The sequence below is a fragment of the Microcaecilia unicolor genome, chromosome 1 (assembly GCF_901765095.1).
Source record: "Microcaecilia unicolor chromosome 1, aMicUni1.1, whole genome shotgun sequence".
Taxonomy (NCBI): Eukaryota; Metazoa; Chordata; class Amphibia; order Gymnophiona; family Siphonopidae; genus Microcaecilia; species Microcaecilia unicolor.
In genome coordinates, this window is record NC_044031.1 from 61,560,021 (window position 1) to 61,580,299 (window position 20,279).

The following is a 20,279-nucleotide window of genomic DNA, read 5'->3' on the forward strand; positions in this document are numbered from 1 at the left end:
GTTCCAGAATTGGTGCCCTAAACAGAATAGTGCATAGCGCCGGAATCCATGCAAGTTGGGCGTAGATCCATAGTATTCTATAATACTACGTGTATTTTAAGGGAACATGCCTGTCCTGCCTATGCTCCTCCCATGGCTACGCCCCCTTGCAGATATGCACAGAAATGCTTAGGTACTATATATGGGCACATAAGTGTGTTGTCGCATGGATCTGATGTTTCAGTCCCATTTCAGCGCCCTGCATCTGTTAGAATGCTTTTCTGCGCCAAATGTTTGGCGGGGAAGTAGTGTCTAATGTTCAGCGCTGTATATACAATTCCCCTGTAAGAGCCCATTGTACTAACCCTGTCCAAGCAAAGGCCAGTAAGTTGAAGGAGTTATCTGTATGCTCACTGTCAAGTGATATACAACCTGCCTCAGCAAGCCAATGCATTCAGCATCTGCGTTTCTGGTTTGACTCTGTAGTCTTGCCTGCATAGTATCTGAGATCTGTTTGCATCTGTCCTTACCTTTCACAACCAATCAAAGACTCATTTGTTTTCTAGATACCCTCTCCTTTCAGTTGAGTATATAAAATTATATGTACAGATAGATACATTAGTAAGTCTTTGATATATCTTGTGAAACCTAACACTTTATGCTGTGTGAAAATTTAGGTGGACCCACATGTCAGTTTCAAGAAGTACTTACTACTACTACTTATCATTTTTATAGCGCTAATAGTCATGCGCCTGAAAGTATAAAGTTTAGGTGGGAAAGTATGAATTATGTGGCAAGTACAATGTGAAAATATTCTCTGTCCCACAACTACTACTAATACTTATCATTTCTATAGCGCTACCTGACGTACGCAGCACTTCACACTTGAACATGGAGAGACAGTCCCTGATCAATAGAGCTTACAATCTAATTATGACAGACACAGGACAAGTAAGGGATAAGGGTTAGGACAAACAGGACAAATTGGAACATTGGTATACTTTTGTGATGCTGTCCGACAAGGAAATGAAATAACATTACATTCAATTATGCACTGATTTTCACATTACACCTTCTGTAACACTGACTTGCTCAAGTTCCTTGCCTGTATCTCTCTCTCTCTCTCTTTTTTTTTCTCCCAGCAGTTTAAACTACCCAGCAGAATAAACTACCCGAGCCTATACGTCTAGCCCCGTCTTTGGCCGTTTTCAAGTCCAAACTTAAATCCCACCTCTTTACCACTGCTTTTGACTCCTAACCACTACTCACTTGCCCTGTCCTTTTATCCTCACCTTTTTATTCCCTTATCCCTATTGTTCTGTCTGTTTACCTGTCTTATCTAGATTGTAAGCTCTTTGAGCAGGGACTGTCTTTTTGTGTATGGTGTACAGCGCTGCGTATGCCTTGTAGCGCTATTGAAATTATAAGTAGTAGTAGTTTCTCAGCTCCAGGTTTCTCTCCCTGATAGCATGGGGTCCCTCAGCTGACTTTCTCTTTGTGGCTTCAGCAGTGTAAATGCCTCACGCAGCTAGTGCCAGACTCTCACAGATGTCTGTTCCTTTGGCCACTTCCGGTACACAGCTCTGGCCACCTTCCCCTTGGCACAGCCTCTCATTTGCTCTATATTAGTTCACTCACTTATAGAGATGGTCTTCGCCTCTGAACCCTGCAATCACCTCTGTGGTGTTCTTAAGAACAAGCCAATGTTCAATGGTGCATATTTTGCAAGTGGGCATTCATAGTGCTGGAAAGTTTGGGCAGAGCATGGGCAGGGTGCACGTTTATATGTGTAAATTATAAAATATCAGGGCTGTGGAGTCGGTGCACCAAATCTTTGACTCCGACTCCTCTATTTTCCTACTGTCCAACTCCGATTAAAGTTCCAGCTCAGACTCCTACTGATATTAGGCTTTAAATTTTTTGTTCTGGGATCTAAAGTACTGGTAAATATAACTTTAGATCTAGAACAAAGATATGCATATATAAGTATAAAATGATAAATTTACCATATATTATTATTATTTATTTATTTATATATATATATTTTTATATTATTTTTATATATTTTTACCAACTCTGACTCTACCCAAAATTGCCTCCAACTCCACGACTCTGACTCTACAGCCCTGAAAAATGCTACAATCGACTTGTGTTCTTTTAGGAGTCTTGGGGCAAGCATTTACACCAACTCTTTGGTGTATTTTTGACCTGGCAACCTAGTATTCCATAAAGAAAAGTAGGTACCTACTTTTCTTTATAGAATAGGCTTCAAACAGGCATATTCTTGGTGCCTAAAAGTAGGTGGTCTTCATAGAATTGCCCCATATAAACTAGGTGCTCACGTTTACACACGCATTACACGCGTAAGTGTTTAGAATGATGACATATATGCATGTAGTTTTGTCCATGTGTGTGTAAATGCCAATATTCTGCAAATACCCACTTAACTTACATAGGGGGTCCTTTTATAAAGGTGCTCTAGCATTTTTACCGTGCACTAAGACGCCCGTAATATTTCTATGGGCATCTTAGCATTTAGCGTGCGCTAAAAATGCTGGTGTGCCTTTGTGAAAGGGGCCCATATTGCACATTTGCAAGGGTGGCATATACAGGGCTGGGGTTGCAGAATACTGTATGTTAACTGTTCCTGCTGCATCAAGGCGCCCACACTTTTACTATCTCTGTGGCTGACTTAAGTGCAGGAACCTAGATGTTAGGCACATCAGTACCAGGTTACACTAGTTTTCTGTGATGAAACCTAGATACCCACATTCTGTTATAGATCAGGCTACTACCATGTGGCCTTGGGACACCTAAATGGAGTTGCCTAGTTACAGAACTGGCCCCCTAATATCTAGAGCATGTAATATTTTTGAATCATGCCTGAGCATTAACTTTGTAATTGACTTTGAGCATCTTTTGGCTTTTGGTGTTAACATTGTTGTGAAGATAATAAAACTGGAAATACAGAACTCCAGTTCAGTATTGCATCAATAATTAATTCATTAAATTTATAATCTTAAAGCAGGAAAAGGCTTGGGGAGGCAAAGTCATGAGCAGAGATGCTCTAGTATTGCCATGTTCAATCACTGGTCTGAAAAGCCTTCTTTACCAGACCAGTGATTGAAAGTGGCAATATAAGAGCATCTTTACTTACGACTGCATGTCTGAAATCTTTTCATCCTTTAAGATAATAAATTGTATGAATTATTTATTTAATAATGAGAGTTTTTAAGATTATTGGATTATTCTTCTCATCAGAGAAGAGTTGTGAAAATAATAAAACCAAAAACCAGCAGAGCAAGACAGCATGTAGGTTGAACATTCATACACACCCCTTTCCCTGTAGTTCCTGAATTGTCATTTTCCCACTGAAATCTTACATATCTGTTCTTCCTTCCCCTAACTTCTGTCTTCCAGTTCAGGCTGTAGCTGAGATCCTATGTTCCTTTTTTCATTTCATCAGTCAATCTCCATTCTACACCCCCCTTACCGTTGACCCACTCAATCCCACTCCCCTCTGTAACTGGGCCTCTCTCCTGTCCTCCTCCCAGAAACAGGACCACAGCACTGGCAGCCTGATGTCTTTAACCTTTTCATCCTTCTTTGAGGGTAAGAGATTAGAAATGTTAACTACACAGTGCTCCTGTGAAGCACCTTGTGGTTCAAAGCACTGATCTGCACGGAAAGGAGAGATGCAGATGGCACGACAGAGAATCTGATTAAACAGTGGTTCTCAACCCAGTCCCAGGGACACACTCAGGTTTGTAGGATATTCGCAAGGAATATACATGAGATAGATTTGTGTAAAGTGAAGGCCGTGTGTTGTAGATATGCAGACAATAAGAATAAATTAAGAACCTCTGGATTAGAGCGATGACCACCAGTGCAGCTGTCTTCTAAACTGGAGCTGGGCTGCAGAGGAAGAAGGTGAAGGCGTTTTGGTGGTGGTCCGAGCTGGTGTTTAGAAGTTTGGGAGAGGGCTCCAGAGCCCACCAGTAGGCTGCATCTCTTTCAGGCTTGAGGCCCCTGTGCCATCGGGGTCCTACAGCAATTGCTCTGATTGCACCCCACTAATACTAGCCCTGGGAGGTGGTGGTGTCTCTCATTTTTAGGGATGCTTGGTGTAGTATTGAACAGACGTATGATCACCATCTCTTACTCCCCCCCCCCCCCCCCCCCCCGTGATCTTTTTTTCTGCCCTCCCTCCCTATGATCTATATATTTCCTTCAGCTATGGGCCCTACTGCTCCTGAACTGCTGATTATTTCTGCTGTTCAGTGTCACATAGCTCTCAAATAGTATAAGTACATAAGTAATGCCATACTGGGAAAAGACCAAGGGTCCATCGAGCCCAGCATCTTGTCCACGACAGCGGCCAATCCAGGCCAAGGGCACCTGGCAAGCTTCCCAAATGTACAAACATTCTATACATAGTATGAGTTGTGCCAAGTAATTTAAGCCAGCCTAAACAAAAGTTTGACATACTGAAATAGCTAGTCATGGAGAAATGTTGAGAGTCACTGCTGACAGACTTGTGGGTTGATAATGAGACTTGTGAGGTTTCTGTACCAGTGCTAGCTAGCCCTGAATCTGTAATTGTGGACCTATTACATAGACTACAATAAGATAAGGTTGTTTATCAGCTTGATGGCACAGGATACACTCAGGTTGGTGACACCCACACCTAGGGCAAGATAACTAATGATTGTATAATTTGGAACATACCTTCAGAAAACCAGACTGAACATAATTAATGCAAGTGATGCGTGTCTGTGACAAAATTGTAGTAGTGAGCAGCAGAAGTCGCAGGAAATCAGCCAGCCCTCCAGTCTCATGTCGCCTTCCAGATTAGAGAATGCAATTATAGATGAACTGACCAGGATTGCTTTTCTTCCCACCCACCCCCCAATAAATTCCAAAGATTTTATTAAACACCCAAGAGATAATTAATCAGAGGAATAGCTGAAAATATTGGACCTTCCAAGACATTGGATAAGAGAGCATCAGACTCGTTTCCCCTCATAGTACATGGGTTATAGGTCAGTTCCCACCCACCAATTCCCAACTGGACAATTCCCACTGAATCAATTCCTGCCACACCAGGGAGGACAATTCCCACCCATAACACAAAAAAAACCCCATATTGGGACAAGTAATCTTCCTCCCTTTTCTCCTCCACATCGTTTGAGGGGCCAGTACACCCTCACACCCCCTCCTTCATTATCCCTTTCCCCTTCCAGACATGCAGTTCATGTGGGGGAGGGGCAATGCCTCCCCCCCCCCCCACCCCATACACACACCCCAAACTAGGTTTGAACCTAATTCATGTTTAATCTGTGATCTAAATGTCATAACAAATAAATAGATAAATACAAAGTGCAGTTCATATTGGGGGGGGGGGCAATACACCCCCTACACCCCACAAACTAGGTTTCTACCTAATTCACCCCTCAAAATGACACACTGATTACAAATTACTACTCTACCTATAAAAGTTATTCTGTTATTTTACATCCTCTGTGTACATCCGTACTCTGCTCTAACCTCGTTCCAGATGCTGTAAACAAAAAAAGCACCATCAGGACTAATGGGACTCGATACAGGACAGAAGTTACAGGTTAGGGAGGGTGGGAAAAGACCGTGGGGAGGGGGAAGAGTCCTTGGTAGGAATTGTCCTAGGTGGGAATTGCCCGGGGGGAATTGGTTGGTGGTAACTGTCCGGGTTAGAACTCACCTGATACTAGAACATGTGATCAGCCAGGTACAAACATTCCATTTGAAGGAATTAATTCATTGTTTGAGTTGGAGTATTTCAGATAAAATCTACTTTAAAGATATAGTCATTCTTCTATACAGGCACAAGCACCAATATGTTTTGTCTCCAAGGAGAATAATTTGTTTAATGTGTGTGTGGACTAAGGTGTGCTTAAATCAGTCACTATTCAACGCAGGTGCAATATCTGTTAGCTTCAAACTCATCGAAGGAGTTATTGGCTATCAAGGAAGGGGAATGTGAGTGATGAAATACTTCAGGAAGTGTCTTGTGAGGAGACCAAAGAAAGTAGTGGATGTTAAAAGTAAGTTAGAAGTTGAGAGAGTTGTAAAGGGAATTATGAAGTGGCACAATGAAGAACAGGTGAGGGAGGTTGGATGTTTGGCAAATTATCGGATCTCCCTTCTAGAAGCAGGGTTGAAAGATGTTAATGGTGTTAATCCTGCTTTTGTGGGCTGGCTCTGTGCCCTGTTCTGTGTTTTAGAAAAAAATATTTTCTGGTAGTAAATTAAGTAGAGGAGTGTGGTAGCTGTGTTAGTCCACTCTTAAGGTTATCAATAGAAATCAAACAAAATAAAACATGGAAAAGAAAATAAGATTATACCTTTTTTATTAGACATAACTTAATACATTTCTTGATTAGCTTTCGAAGGTTGCCCTTCTTCGTCAGATCGGAAATAAGCAAATGTGCTAGCTGACGGTGTATATAAGTGAAAACATTCAAGCATTACTATGACAGTCTGACAGGGTGGGAGGATGGGGGTGGGTCGGAGGTATGCATGGGGACATCAAAGCATACCATTGATATTCTAACAGGATGGGTGTGGATAGGTGAGGGGTGGGGTGATCAACAGAGACATGCAGCTTTATGGTTTATAATGCGCTAGGAACCCCAGATCCTTGTTAAGTCCTTTCTGTTGGGTGTTAAAATATTCAATCATTCTGACGTCAAAGGTCTTACGTTCTTGTATGGTTTTAAAGTTACCTTTCAGTATTCTTACTGTGAAATCACTGGTACAGTGTCCTGGTTCTGTGAAGTGCTGTCCCACCGGGGTGGGGGCCCTACTGGCTGTATTGTTCATGTGATGTCTATGTAAATTGAATCTTGTCTTAAGCATTTGGCCTGTTTCTTCAATATAGCAGTAGTACATTGAAATTGATCTATAATATTCTTAATAGGTCTCTTAAGGGGTTTTCCCAAAAAGGTTGTGTTGTTCTAAGGTTAATCTATTATTAACAGGGAAGGGTTTAGACCTACTTGCCTGTGCTTATTATAGATCCATCTCTAATATTCAATTTCTGGGTAAAGTGTTAGAACATGTTGTTTTTATGGAGTTGAATGAGTTTGTGGAAAATGGTTTGTTGAATGCTGCACACACTGGCTTTCATCCACGTCATAAGTACATAAGTACATAAGCACCGCCTTACTGGGAAAAGACCAAGGGTCCATCAAGCCCAGCATCCTGTCTCCGACAGTGGCCAATTCAGGCTTCAAGAACCCAGCAACCACCGCCCCCCCCCCCCAAAAAAAAAATTTAATAATGTTCAATGGACTTTTCCCTCAGGAATCTGTCCAAACCCCCTTTAAATTCCGTAAGGCGTTGGCTGTCACTACATTCTCCGGCAACGAGTTCCAGAGTCTAACTACACGCTGAGTAAAGAAAAACTTTCTCCTATTTGTTTTAAATCTACCATATTCTAGCTTCATCTTGTGTCACCTGGATTTGTTGTTGTTTGAAAGTGTAAACAAATGCTTCACATCTGTCCGCTCTACTCCGCTCATTATCTTGTAGACTTCTATCATATCACCCCTCAGCCGCCTTTTCTCCAAACTGAAGAGCCCTAACCTTCTCAGCCTTTCCTCATAGGGAAGTCATTCCATTCCCTTTATCATTTTCGTCACCCTTCTCTGCACCTTTTCTAATTCCTTTATATCTTTTTTGAGATGCGGCGACCAGAATTGGACACAATACTCAAGGTGCGGTTGCACCATGGAGCGATACAACGGCATTATAACATCCTCGTGTTTGTTTTCCATCCCTTTCCTAATAATACTCAACATTCTGTGTGCTTACTTAGCCGCCGCAGCACACTGGGCAGACGTTTTTAACGTCTTATCAACGATGACTCCCAGATCCCTTTCTAGGTCCGTAACTCCTAACGCGGAACCTTGCATGACATAGCTGTAATTCGGGTTCCTCTTACCCACATGCATCACTTTGCACTTGTCAACATTGAACTTCATCTGCCACTTGGACGCCCAATCCCCCAGTCTCGTGAGGTCCTCCTGTAATCTTTCACACTCCTCCTGCGACTTGATGACCCTGAATAATTTTGTGTCATCTGCGAATTTAATTACCTCACTAGTTACTTCCATCTCTAGGTCATTTATAAATATTTTAAAAAGCAGCGGTCCCAACACAGACCCCTGCGGGACCCCACTAACTACCCTTCTCCACTGAGAATACTGACCATTCAACCCTACTCTTTGCTTCCTATCTTTGAACCAGCTCTTAATCCATAGTAATACCCTACCTCCGATCCCATGACTCTCCAGTTTCCTCAGGAGTCTTTCATGAGGCACTTTGTCAAATGCCTTCTGAAAATTCAGATACACAATATCCACCGGCTCCCCATTGTCCACATGTTTGTTCACCCCCTCAAAAAAATGCAGTAGATTGGTGAGGCAAGACTTCCCTTCACTCTGTCCATGCTGACTTTGTCTCATCAGCCCATGTTTTTGTACGTGCTCTGTAATTTTATTCTTGATAATAGCCTCTACCATTTTGCCTGGTACCGACGTCAGGCTCACTGGTCTATAATTTCCCGGATCTCCTCTGGAACCTTTTTAAAAAATCGGCGTAACATTGGCTACCCTCCAGTCTTCCGGTACCACACTCGATTTTAGGGATAGATTGCATATTACTAACAGTAGCTCTACAAGTTCATTTTTCAGTTCTATTAATACTCTGGGATGAATACCATCAGGTCCTGGTGATTTACTACTCTTCAGTTTGCAGAACTGACCCATTACATCCTCCAAGTTTACAGAGAATTCGTTTAGTTTCTCCGACTCGCCCGCTTCAAATATGTTTTCCGGCACCGGTGTCCCTCAAAAATCCTCGGTGAAGACCGAAGCAAAGAATTAATTTAATTTCTCCGCTACGGCTCGGTCTTCCCTGATCACCCCTTTAACACCATTTTCGTCCAGCAGCCCAATCAATTCTTTAGCCAGCTTCCTGCTTTTAATGTATCTAAAAACAATTTTTACTATGTATTTTCGCTTCTAACGCTAACTTTTTTTCAAAGTCCTTTTTTGCCCTCCTTATCTCCGCTTTGCATTTGGCTTGGCATTCCTTATGTTTTATCTTGTTACTTTCAGTCGGTTCTCTTCTCCACTCTGAATGATTGTTTTTTGGTTCTAATGACTTCCCTTACCTTACTATTTAGCCACGCCAGCTGACATTTGGTCTTTTTTCCCCTTTTTCTAATACGCGGAATATATTTGTCCTGTACCTCCAGGATGGTGTTTTTAAACAGCATCCATGCCTGATGCAACTTTTTTACCCTGCGAGCTGCACCTTTCAGTCTTTTTTTTACCGTTTTTCTCATTTTGTCATAATCACCTTTTCTAAAGTTAAATGCTAGTGTATTTGATTTCCTAAGTTCACTTATGTCAATGCCAATATCAAAACTGATCATATTATGATCACTGTTATCAAGCGTCCCTTGCACCGTTGCCCCCCGCACCAGATCATGAGCTCCAGCAATGACTAAGTCTAGTATTTTTCCTTCTCTTGTGGGCTCCTGAACCAGCTGTTCCATGAAGCCGTCCTTGATTTCATAAAGATATTTCACCTCCCTAGCATGTACCGATGTTACATTAACCCAGTCTATATGTGGATAATTGAAATCACCCATTAACATAGTAACATAGTAGATGGCGGCAGAAAAAGACCTGCACGGTCCATCCAGTCTGCCCAACAAGACAACTCATATGTGCTACTTTTTGTGTATACGCTACTTTGATTTGTACCTGTGCTCTTCAGGGCACAGACCGTATAAGTCTTCCCAGCACTATCCCTGCCTCCCAACCACCAGCCCCGCCTCCCAACCACCGGCTCTGGCACAGACCGTATAAGTCTGCCCAGCACTATCCCTGCCTCCCACCACCGACTCTGGCACAGACCGTATAAGTCTGTCCAGCACTATCCCTGCCTCCCAACCACCAGTCCCGCCTCCCACCACCGGCTCTGGCACAGACCGTATAAGTCTGCCCAGCACTATCCCCACCTCCCAACCACCAGCCCAATTTATTCGCTTCCCTAATTTCCTTTGACATTGCTGCATCCGTCCGCTCGTCCTGGCCAGGCGGACGGTAGTACACTCCTATCACCATCCTTTTCCCCTTTTCACGTGGAATTTCAATCCACAAAGATTCCAATAGGGGTTTTGTCTCCTGCAATATTTGCAGCTTATCCAAGTCAAGGTTCTCATTTACATACAGTGCTACCCCTCCTCCTATCCTATCCACCCTATCGCTATGATATAATTTGTAGCCCGGTATGACTGTGAGGTCTAAGGGACGGGAGGAAGTAACACAGTAGATTTTAGGTTTTTGCTGATTGCTCAGTTTCTTATGAAGCCAGGAAATTGACACTTGACCCAAAGCATCCCCCTTCAAAATTTTCTAATCTGTTTTCTAACACTTAATTTTAATATTTGGGGGGACTGAGTGCACAAATAATGAACCAATTACAAGTAAGCGTAATGATCTGCCACACCAAATGAAAAGTGCTGACGTAACTCATCAAATGCCAACAAGAGTCATTCAACTGAAGCAGATATTCTACAAGGGTTATTCCATGAGAAGCCCACCAATGAAAAGCTATATTATCTAGGCCAGGCGTGAACTCCACATTAACCATTATCAGCAAAAGGACTTTACATGTAGGATCCAAATCCCAACTGATAAGCAATTCCCTCCAGGTGTACCAGAGGTGTACCAATTTTATTCAGAGAGGTTTGAATAAAATACTGACCTTAACTTCTGCAGGCAAATTGGACAGCCTAGCATGAAGAAGGTAATCAAGATGCCAAGGATGAAAATAAGCCCTCTCAAAGCTTACATCTGTGAATTAACTATAGTCCAGAACCCATTTTCTTTAATGTCTCAAAAGACAGGCCTGAGACAACTTGAGATCTGGCATACCCAACCCTCCATGCCTTCAACTACCCAATAGATAATGCCATTGCATTTTAGCCTTCCAATTACCCCTACATAACTTCCCTAAAAGCTTCCACAGAGAATGTAAATCCTTATGCAATAAATGAAGGGGAAAAGTCTGAAGAACAAACAACCAGCTTGGGAAAAGAACCATGTGGAATAAACAGATTCTATCCATCAAAGTCAACAGGAGAGCATTCCAAACATCCAGTTGTAGCTTTGTTGTATGTAAAAGTAACTCTATATTAATTCTATATAGAGAAGTAGTGTCCATTGATAGCAATATACCCAAGTAACAGAAGAAACCAGATGTCCACTGCAGTGGAAAGGATGCCCCTCAAGTAGTCTGTTATGAAGCACACTTCCCCAAGGCCTCAGACTTGACATAATTCAGCTGGAATCCTGAAAAATCCCCATATTTCCTAAAGCTATCAAGAAGGACCGGGAAGGAAGACTGCGGATCGGTCAGAAAAAAACAAAGGTCATCCGCGAAGGCGGCAATTGTAAAAGAGGAGGAGCCAGTACTGAAGCCTTTAATTTCTGGGTTAGACAAAATTTCCCTTATAAGGGAGTGAATACAAATAATAAAGGAGAAAGAGGACAACCCTGTCTAGTGCCCCTTTGAATCTGAAAAAGGTCTGAATACCTCCCATTAGCTCACACTTGGGTCTTGGGGTGAAAATACGCTTCTACCGCTCTAAGGAAATAGTTCCCAAGTTCATACACTCAAATAGCCCCATACAGGAACCCCCACACCACTCTGTCAAAAGCCTTTTTGGCATCAACACTGATGAGAAGTAAAGGATATTCCTCGATTGAGGAAATTCTAAAGCTGCCAATATTTTTCTCATATTTTTAGAAATAACCCAACCTCTTACAAACCCAACCTGCGGTTCCGCTATTAAACAAGGCAACACCCATTACAGTCAGTTAGCCAAAATCTTAGCCAATAACTAGCTTCATAGTTTAACAGGGAGATTGGCCAATATTATTCTGGCCTCTCAGGGTCTTTCCCTGGCTTCAAAAGAACAATGATTTGTGCTGTGTTAAGCATATCTGACAAAGAGCCCTGGTCAACAATGGCATTCAAAACAGAGGTCAAGTTGGGCTCTATGTCATCTTTAAAAGTTTATAAAATTCACCACAGACCCCATCTGGGCCCATAGTTTTCACCGTGGGGCTCTATCTTATTCCCCACGCCACCTCTTCAGGGCTGATAAGGACATTAATCATTTGAACCTCTGACTCTGATGCCAGGGCAAAACCAGGCTAGATAGATACATGTCACCATCCATAGGTGGATCCACTGGTTCAGAGTACAAAGAGGCATAAAAGGAGTGCAAGATTAAAACAATTCCATTATCTGTGACCCCCCCCCCCCCCCCCCCCAGCATCATTCAAAGACATAACTCTGCCAGGTCCAACACTACACTTAATTAATTTAGCCAAAATGCTACTACTTTATTGGCATGTTTATATAAGTGATATTTATAATATCCTATGGATTTTGGGGCATTTTGATATAATAACTCATTTTGTGCCAGCTAGGCCTCCAATAACCGTGTCTTACTGGTGGGGGTAGAGTGAGCACCTGACTTTCCAACCTCATAATCTTCTGTGTCCTAACTTTCTTCTGGTAAGTAGTATAAGCAATCACCTAGCTTCACAATACAGCCTTAGCAGTCTCCCACCAGAGAATAGGGGTAGTTCTATGAGCCTGGTTGGTTTCTGTATACAGCCACTTAGATGATAAAAAGGATAAAAATTTGGCATCCATATATAATCTAACCAGAAACCTCCACCATGCATCTGTGACAGGTTCCAAAACACAACTGCACTTCCACCCAAGCATGGTCAGATATTTCTATGGGCCCAGTGGTGGAAGCAGACACATTAGGGAAGGCCTCCCTGGAGAGAAGCAGGTAATCAATTCTGAACATGATGGAATGGGCCTGAGACAGATGCATATAATCTCTGTCCCTGGGATGTAATGTTCTCCACACATTCACCATTTCCAGAGAGTTGCAAAGCAGTGAGACACCTCGCTGTTGTCTAGACAAGTCCAGTCCCTTAGGTTGTGACCTGTCTAGAAACGGGTCAAGAACGTCATTGAAATCTCCCCCAACTAGTACAGGCACTTGATCAAACTTAAGCAAATGCTCTTTGCATTTGACTTGCCATTCTTTCTGCTATTTCTTATTATTTTAAGCCAGTTCCTTCTTTCATTTCCTGAAGGATTTTGTCTTAGCTCTAGTAGCTTCCTTCACCTTACTTTTTAACCATGCCAGCTATCGTTTGGCCTTCCTTCCTCCTTTTTTAATATTTGGAATATATTTGGCCTGAGCTTCCAGGATGGTATTTTTTCAATTCTATCATTATTCTGGGATGAATACTGTCCAGTCCAGGAGATTTGCTACTCCTTAATTGTCAAATTGTGCCATTACATCTTCCAGGTTTATAAAGATTTCATTCAATTTCTCTGACTCGTCAGCTTTGAATACCATTTCTGGCACCAGTATCTGTCCCAAATCTTCCTCGGTGAAGACCGAAACAAAGAATTCATTTAATCTCTCCACTATGACTTTGTCTTCCCTGAGCTCCCTTTTTACCCCTCGGTTATCTAGCAGTCCAACCAATTCTTTTGCTGGCTTCTTTCTTTTAATATACCTAAAAAAGGTTTTACTATGCGTTTTTGCCTCCAGCGCAATCTTTTTTCAAATACCCTCTTTGCCTTCCTTATCAGCTCTTTGCATTTGACTTGCCATTCTTTCTGCTGTTTCTTATTATTTTCAGCCGGTTCCTTCTTTCATTTTCTGAAGGATTTTGTTTTAGCTCTAATAGCTTCCTTCACCTCACTTTTTAACCATGACAGCTTCCTCCTTTTTTAATACTTGGAATATATTTGGCCTAGGCTTCCAGGATAGTATTTTTGAAAAGCATCCACACCTGATGTAAATTTTTGACCTTTGCAGCTGCTCCTGTAAGTTTTTTTTTTCACTGTTCTTCTCATTTTGTCATAGTCTCCTTTTTGAAAGTTAAACACTAACGTATTGGATTCCTTTGTGTACTTACTCCAAAGCCGATATCAAGTCTGATCATATTATGATCACTGTTATCATGAGGCCCCAGCACTATTACCTCCTGCACCAGATCACGCGCTCCACTGAGGACTAGGTATAGAATTTTTACTACTACTACCTATCATTTCTATGGCGCTACTAGACGTACGCAGCGCTGTATACTTGAACATGAAGGTACAGTCCCTGCTCGACAGAGCTTACAGTCTAATTAGGACAGACAAACAGGACAAATAAGGGGATTACTAAGGTGGGGATGATAAAATAAGGGTATTGAATAAGTGAGTAAAGGTTAGGAGTGAAAAGATTGTAAGCTCTTTGAGCAGGGACTGTCTTTCTTCTATGTTTGTGCAGCGCTGCGTATACCTTGTAGCGCTATAGAAATGCTAAATAGTAGTAGTAGTAAAAGCAGCATCAAAAAGGTGGGCATTTAGCCTAGATTTGAAGATGGCCAGAGATGGAGCTAGACGAATTTTTCCTTCTCTTGTTGGCTCCTGTGCTAATCAGTTAGCGCAGCTACATTGTCACGCATGCCACACGCTAACCAATTAGTGCGTAAGTCCTTACCACCTACATAATAGGTGGCAGTAGGGGCTCACGCACTAATGGGAAAATTAGTGCATGGCCATTATTAGTGAAAATGGAAAAATTGGCTAATTACTCCTGCAGTAGAAACAGCCTTAGCCCATGGGAATTACCTGCATAAGGGCGCGCTAAGGCTGCTTTTTACCGCTGTTTAGTAAAAGAGCCTTCTCAGTTCTTTACGGTTCCTTAAAACATGTAGTGCATGCTAAATCAATTTAGCACAGATTAACATGTGTGTAAAATCAGCGTGCCTTATGTTATAAAGGGGTCTTTTTACTAACGTGCTCTAATAGATTTAATGCACAGTGTGTGCTAAATGATTAGATACACAATATATTTCTGTGGGTGTCTTATCATTTAGTGCACGCTAAATCTGTTGGCGCACCTTAGTAAAAGGACCCTGAAGAGTGTTAAAACTTTTTATTAAAATGTGTTTGTACCAAATAAATGCACACACACATAAAAAGCAGAAAATTAGGTTAAAAAGAACCAAACAAATACAAAATGAAATGAAGATTTTTGTCCGGATCACATTCTTACTGCTTGGGTCATCCTTGCCACTGAACTTTTAACAGCACCGTCATCACACTTAAGCATTCATCCAGGCATCACAGATTCAGTGGAAAGTAATGGTTGTAAAACATGTCATTATCTCCATTCTCCTCTAAAGAAAATGTCAGCATAAAGCTGTACCTACTTATTTTTTGAGTATTATTTTATGTGTGTAGTTTTGATTATTCGGAGATAAATGCATGCTTCCCTCACCCAACCCTGGTACCATTTGTTTTTTTTAACCCTGTAGGTAAAAGTGCATGCATTGTCCGGATATGCACCTTTCCCCCATTCAAAAAGTGAGTAATAATCACAAAGCCCATTTTCAACAGCTTTTCCTGGTGGAAAGACCTTGATTATTGCTCTCATTTCATATATGTTTATTTATTTATTTTAAGAATTTTCTATACCACCTATAACTAGGTGGTTTACAAAAGAATATTCACATGATTCATATCACAAAACACATTGCCGCCATTACGGCAAATGTAAGCCACATTGAGCCTCCAAATTGTTGGGAAAATGTGGGATACAAATGCTGCAAAATAAATAAAATAAATAAATAAAACAGACCATAATAGCAATTCAATTTTCAAAATTGAAAAATACGCTGAGACAAACAATTTTGTCTTCAACAATTACTTAAACTGTGTCACACTACTTCAATGCCGAAGCTGACCTGGCAATGCATTCCACAGTGTTATTCCTGCAGGAGTGAAGGCAGTAGCTTGTGTTTCTGCATACCAAAGTTGAGTTACTATCCAGCTTATAATCGAAAGACAAAAACGCCTATATTGCAACCTAAATCGGGAGATAGGCGTTTATCTCCCCAAAACGAATAACGCGGTATAATCGAAAGCCGAACTTGGACGTTTTCAACTGCACTCCATCGCGGAAGCGTACAAAGTTGACGGGGGCGTGTCGAAGGCGGAACTGGGGCGTGGTTATCGGCCGATCAGAGATGGGCGCCTTTCGCCGATAATGGAAAAGAAATATGCGTTTTTAGCGAGAATTTAGGGCACTTTTCCTGGACCCTGTTTTTCCACAAATAAGGCCCCAAAAAGTGCCCTAAATTACCAGATAACCACTGGAGGGAATCGGGGATGACCTCCCCTGACTCCCCCAGTGGTCACAAACCCCCTCCCACCACAAAATATGCCGTTTCACAACTGTTTATTTTCACCCTCAAATGTCATACCCAGCTCCCTGGCAGCAGTATGCAGGTCACTGGAGCAGTTATTAGGGGGTGCAGTGGACTTCAGGCAGGTGGACCCAGGCCCATCCCTCCCCTACCTGTTACAATTGTGCTGCTTAATGCTTATTAGTCGTCCAACCCCCCAAACCCACTGTACCCACATGTAGGTGCCCCCCTTCACCCCTTAGGGCTATAGTAATGGTGTAGACTTGTGGGCAGTGGGTTTTGAGGGGGATTTGGGGGGCTCAACACACAAGGGAAGGGTGCTATGCACCTGGGAGCTGTTTTACCTTTTTTTTTGTTTTTGTAAAAGTGCCCCCTAGGGTGCCCGGTTGGTGTCCTGGCATGTGAGGGGGACCAGTGCAGTACGACTCCTGGCCCCTCCCACGAACAAATGCCTTGGATTTATTCATTTTTGAGCTGGGCGCTTTCATTTTCCATTATCACTGAAAAACAAAAACGCCCAGCTCACAAATTGTCGAATAAAACATGGACGTCTATTTTTTTTCGAAAATACGGTTCAGTCCGCCCCTTCACGGACCCGTTCTTGGAGATAAACGCCATGGAGATAGGCGTTTTCGTTCAATTATGCCCCTCCACATCAGCTGAAAGTCTCATAACAGCTTCTGACTGCAATTCACATCTTGCATGGTAAACAGTCAACATATATGTTTCAGATAGAATGCAGCAACTGCAAACAAAGCCTGATGTATAACAACTGGCTCAGCTTTAAACTGGATCCTTTGAAAAACAGGCAGCCAATGTAGTTTTTTAAGCATTGGTGTTACATGATAAAACTTTGCCACCCACATTCTTGTTCTCACTGCTGCATTTCGAACCACTTGCGGTGCTCTGACACTCAAATGTTGCCACTGTGGGTCTAGGAGCATCTGATTCCAATGCTGCAGCGAGTTTTCCTACCCTATCAGAGTGGGGTTGCATCCAATAGTTGGAACTTCTTGAAATATAATATGATTCTATTATGTATATTTCTTATCCAGTAAAGGCCAAATTCTATAAACGGCACCTTAATAATTGATGCTACAAAAAACCACACAGTTAGCGTGATTCTGTAAACTATGCCTAAAGTTACGTGTAGTTTATAGAATATGCACACACGCCATTCTTGCAACTAAAATTTAGGCCACATAAAACCAGGCCTAAATACCTGCACCTAAATTAGACGCAGGTTGGGTGTATTCCATAACAGTGCGCATCATTTTTTTTAAACACCCACAACTCACCCATTCTACACCTATAACCATGCCCTCTTTTTGACTGCGGGCATGAGAATTTATATGCACCGCATTATAGAATACGCCTAGAAAGTTGTGCACGTATATTCTAATAAAAGCCAATTAGTGCCACTAATTGGTTGTTAAATACAAATTATCAGTGCTGATTGGCTTGTTAATTAAGTTGTGCGCGGAATTTGGCCGTGCTGCCAAATTAGCGCACACAACTTAAGGCGCCATATATAGAATTTGGGGGTAAGCCTATTGCTACTTGAACATCGATTGGTCAAAAGAACAACTGAAATCTGCCCTGTGTAATCAGGGCAGGTGAAAACAAATAAAATTAGTATTATTTCACTTATGTATAGAATTCTATTAATCATCTTTTGAATACAAAGACATCATTTAAATATTGTTACTTAATAACATTCCTTTTACTCTGTACAGCTGCTGGTTTGGAAAGGAGCCAGGAAAGTACATAGACTACATATATCAAGGCCCAGTGATTCTTGTACTTCTGGTAGGTAAATCCATTTACTACATTTATTTATTTGTTGCATTTGTATCCCACATTTTCTCACCTATTTGCAGGCTCAATGTGGCTTACATAGTACCGTAAAGGCGTTCGCCAATTCCGGTATAAAGAGTTACACAGTGATGTTATGGTAGAATAAGGTTCATGTGGAACAAAAATAATTAGGGAATCGTATAGAAGAAGAGTTCAGTTATATCCATTACGTTCTTTGGTTTCGTAGTGTTGCAGGGTTCAGGTATTTAAGTAGGGTCAGTAGGGTATGCCTTTTTGAACAAGTAGGTTTTTAGTGATTTCCGGAAGTTTAAGTGGTTATAGGTTGTTTTCACGGCTTTTGGTAGTGCGTTCCATAGTTGTGTGCTTATGTAGGAAAAGCTGGATGCATATGTTGATTTGTATTTCAGTCCTTTGCAGCTTGGGTAGTGGAGGTTTAGATATGTTCGTGTTGATCTGGTTGTATTTCTGATTGGTAGGTCAATGAGGTCTGTCATGTATCCCGGGGCCTCGCCGTAGATAATCTTATGAACCAGGGTGCAGATTTTGAAAGCAGTTCGTTCTCTGATTGGGAGCCAGTGCAATTTTTCACAGAGGGGCTTGGCGCTTTCGAATCGCGTTTTTCGAAATATAAGCCTGGCTGCCATGTTTTGAGTGGTCTGAAGTTTCTTTATGAGTTCTTTGCATCCCGCATAAATTCCATTTGGACTGTATGCCCCATGCTATTATCAGATTTATTGTTAATGCTAAGAGCAAGAACAATATTTGTGAAATGCAATAGTATCATCCTCTATATTCAGTTCTCCAGGGGCAAAGAAATCTAGATAGGTCTGGTTTTTAGTTTCAGGTTCCAGGATAAGGTTTGGTTTTTGAAGAATATTAGAAAACATGCATTTTAAAATAACAACCAGAAAGCATAACAAGTTAGGCCTCTCAGGTCATTAGCCTATAAGCTTCTACCTGAAGACTTTCACCGGGGCACAAAATCATTTGAATATTTAAATATCTGTTTTGTTCTTCAAACTGCTGGAAGATCGTCCCCTGCATCAAAGTCAAAATTAGTAAAGAATGTGAATGTTCTGTGAGATATTCATTTTTCAAGACAGTGGCCTTTATTATTTTAAGAAGCCCTGTATGTGGCATACATGTAAAACCCAATTCAGGTGTAAATCCGCACAACGGGCTGGATTCAGTAAATGGCACCCAAAGTTAGGATGATCAGACACAGCAAAGATGAAAATGAAATCACACAGAGTCCATAATGGTGCTGTCAAAACTTTAATCAAATCAAGGCATGACTCGACACCTGCCCTGCATCAGGAGTCCAATGCTACTGGAACTGTTGGATTCTATATACTGTGCACCATTAGCATTATAAATCAATCAGTGTTGGCAATCCTGCTATAGGCTCACTCTCATCAGTTGTGTCAAACCCTCAACTGTTATATACACTCTCTGCTGTTAATTCAAAAAATGCACATTAAAATAAGGGACACTCTCTGTATTAATCTAAACTACAAGCCATCATGGTGATGTATCTGAAACTATATTTACTTTTAAAAAGTTAGGCACCGGAGAGATGTGTGCTAAACTACTATTCTGTAAAGAGCACTCCATGCTGAGAACTCTTTATAGATACTAGTTTAACACAAATTTTGCATCTAACTTTAGGGACAGCTTTTACACCCACTGAAACCCAGTGTAAATGCTAGTGCCTAATTTTCGGGAGTTGTGCACGCAAATGACTTCTCTCCGGTGGTCATCTGGTCAGTTCAGGCACTTTTTTGTATCTTGGTCATAAGAAAAACAGGACCAGGTAAAGTCGTCCAAGTGCTCATCAGGGACGCCCTTTTTTTCCATTATGGGTCAAGGACGTCCATGTGTTAGGCATGCCCAAGTCCTGCCTTTACTATGCCTCCGACACACCCCCGGGAACACTGGCCGTTCCTGTGACGGAAAGCAGTTGGGGACGTCCAAAATCAGCTTTTGATTATATCAATTTGGGCGACCCTGTGAGAAGGACACCCATCTTCCGATTTGTGACGAAAGATGGGCGTCCTTCTCTTTCGAAAATAAGCCTGATGGTATTTCAGTTGAAGGACTGGAAAATGTAGTTTAAAACCTGAA

The 20,279-nt window shown here is 41.7% G+C and overlaps 1 protein-coding gene across 4 annotated transcripts in view; it reads left to right on the top strand.

Annotated features, from left to right (window-relative positions):
• Positions 1-20,279, top strand: part of CRHR2 (corticotropin releasing hormone receptor 2) — a 452,797-nt gene that overhangs the window by 386,268 nt on the left and 46,250 nt on the right. For all 4 annotated transcript variants that reach the window (XM_030197833.1, XM_030197850.1, XM_030197841.1 and 1 more), the window contains one exon: positions 18,074-18,146. In XM_030197833.1, the coding sequence (XP_030053693.1) occupies positions 18,074-18,146 (73 nt within the window). The remainder of the gene's footprint in view (positions 1-18,073; positions 18,147-20,279) is intronic.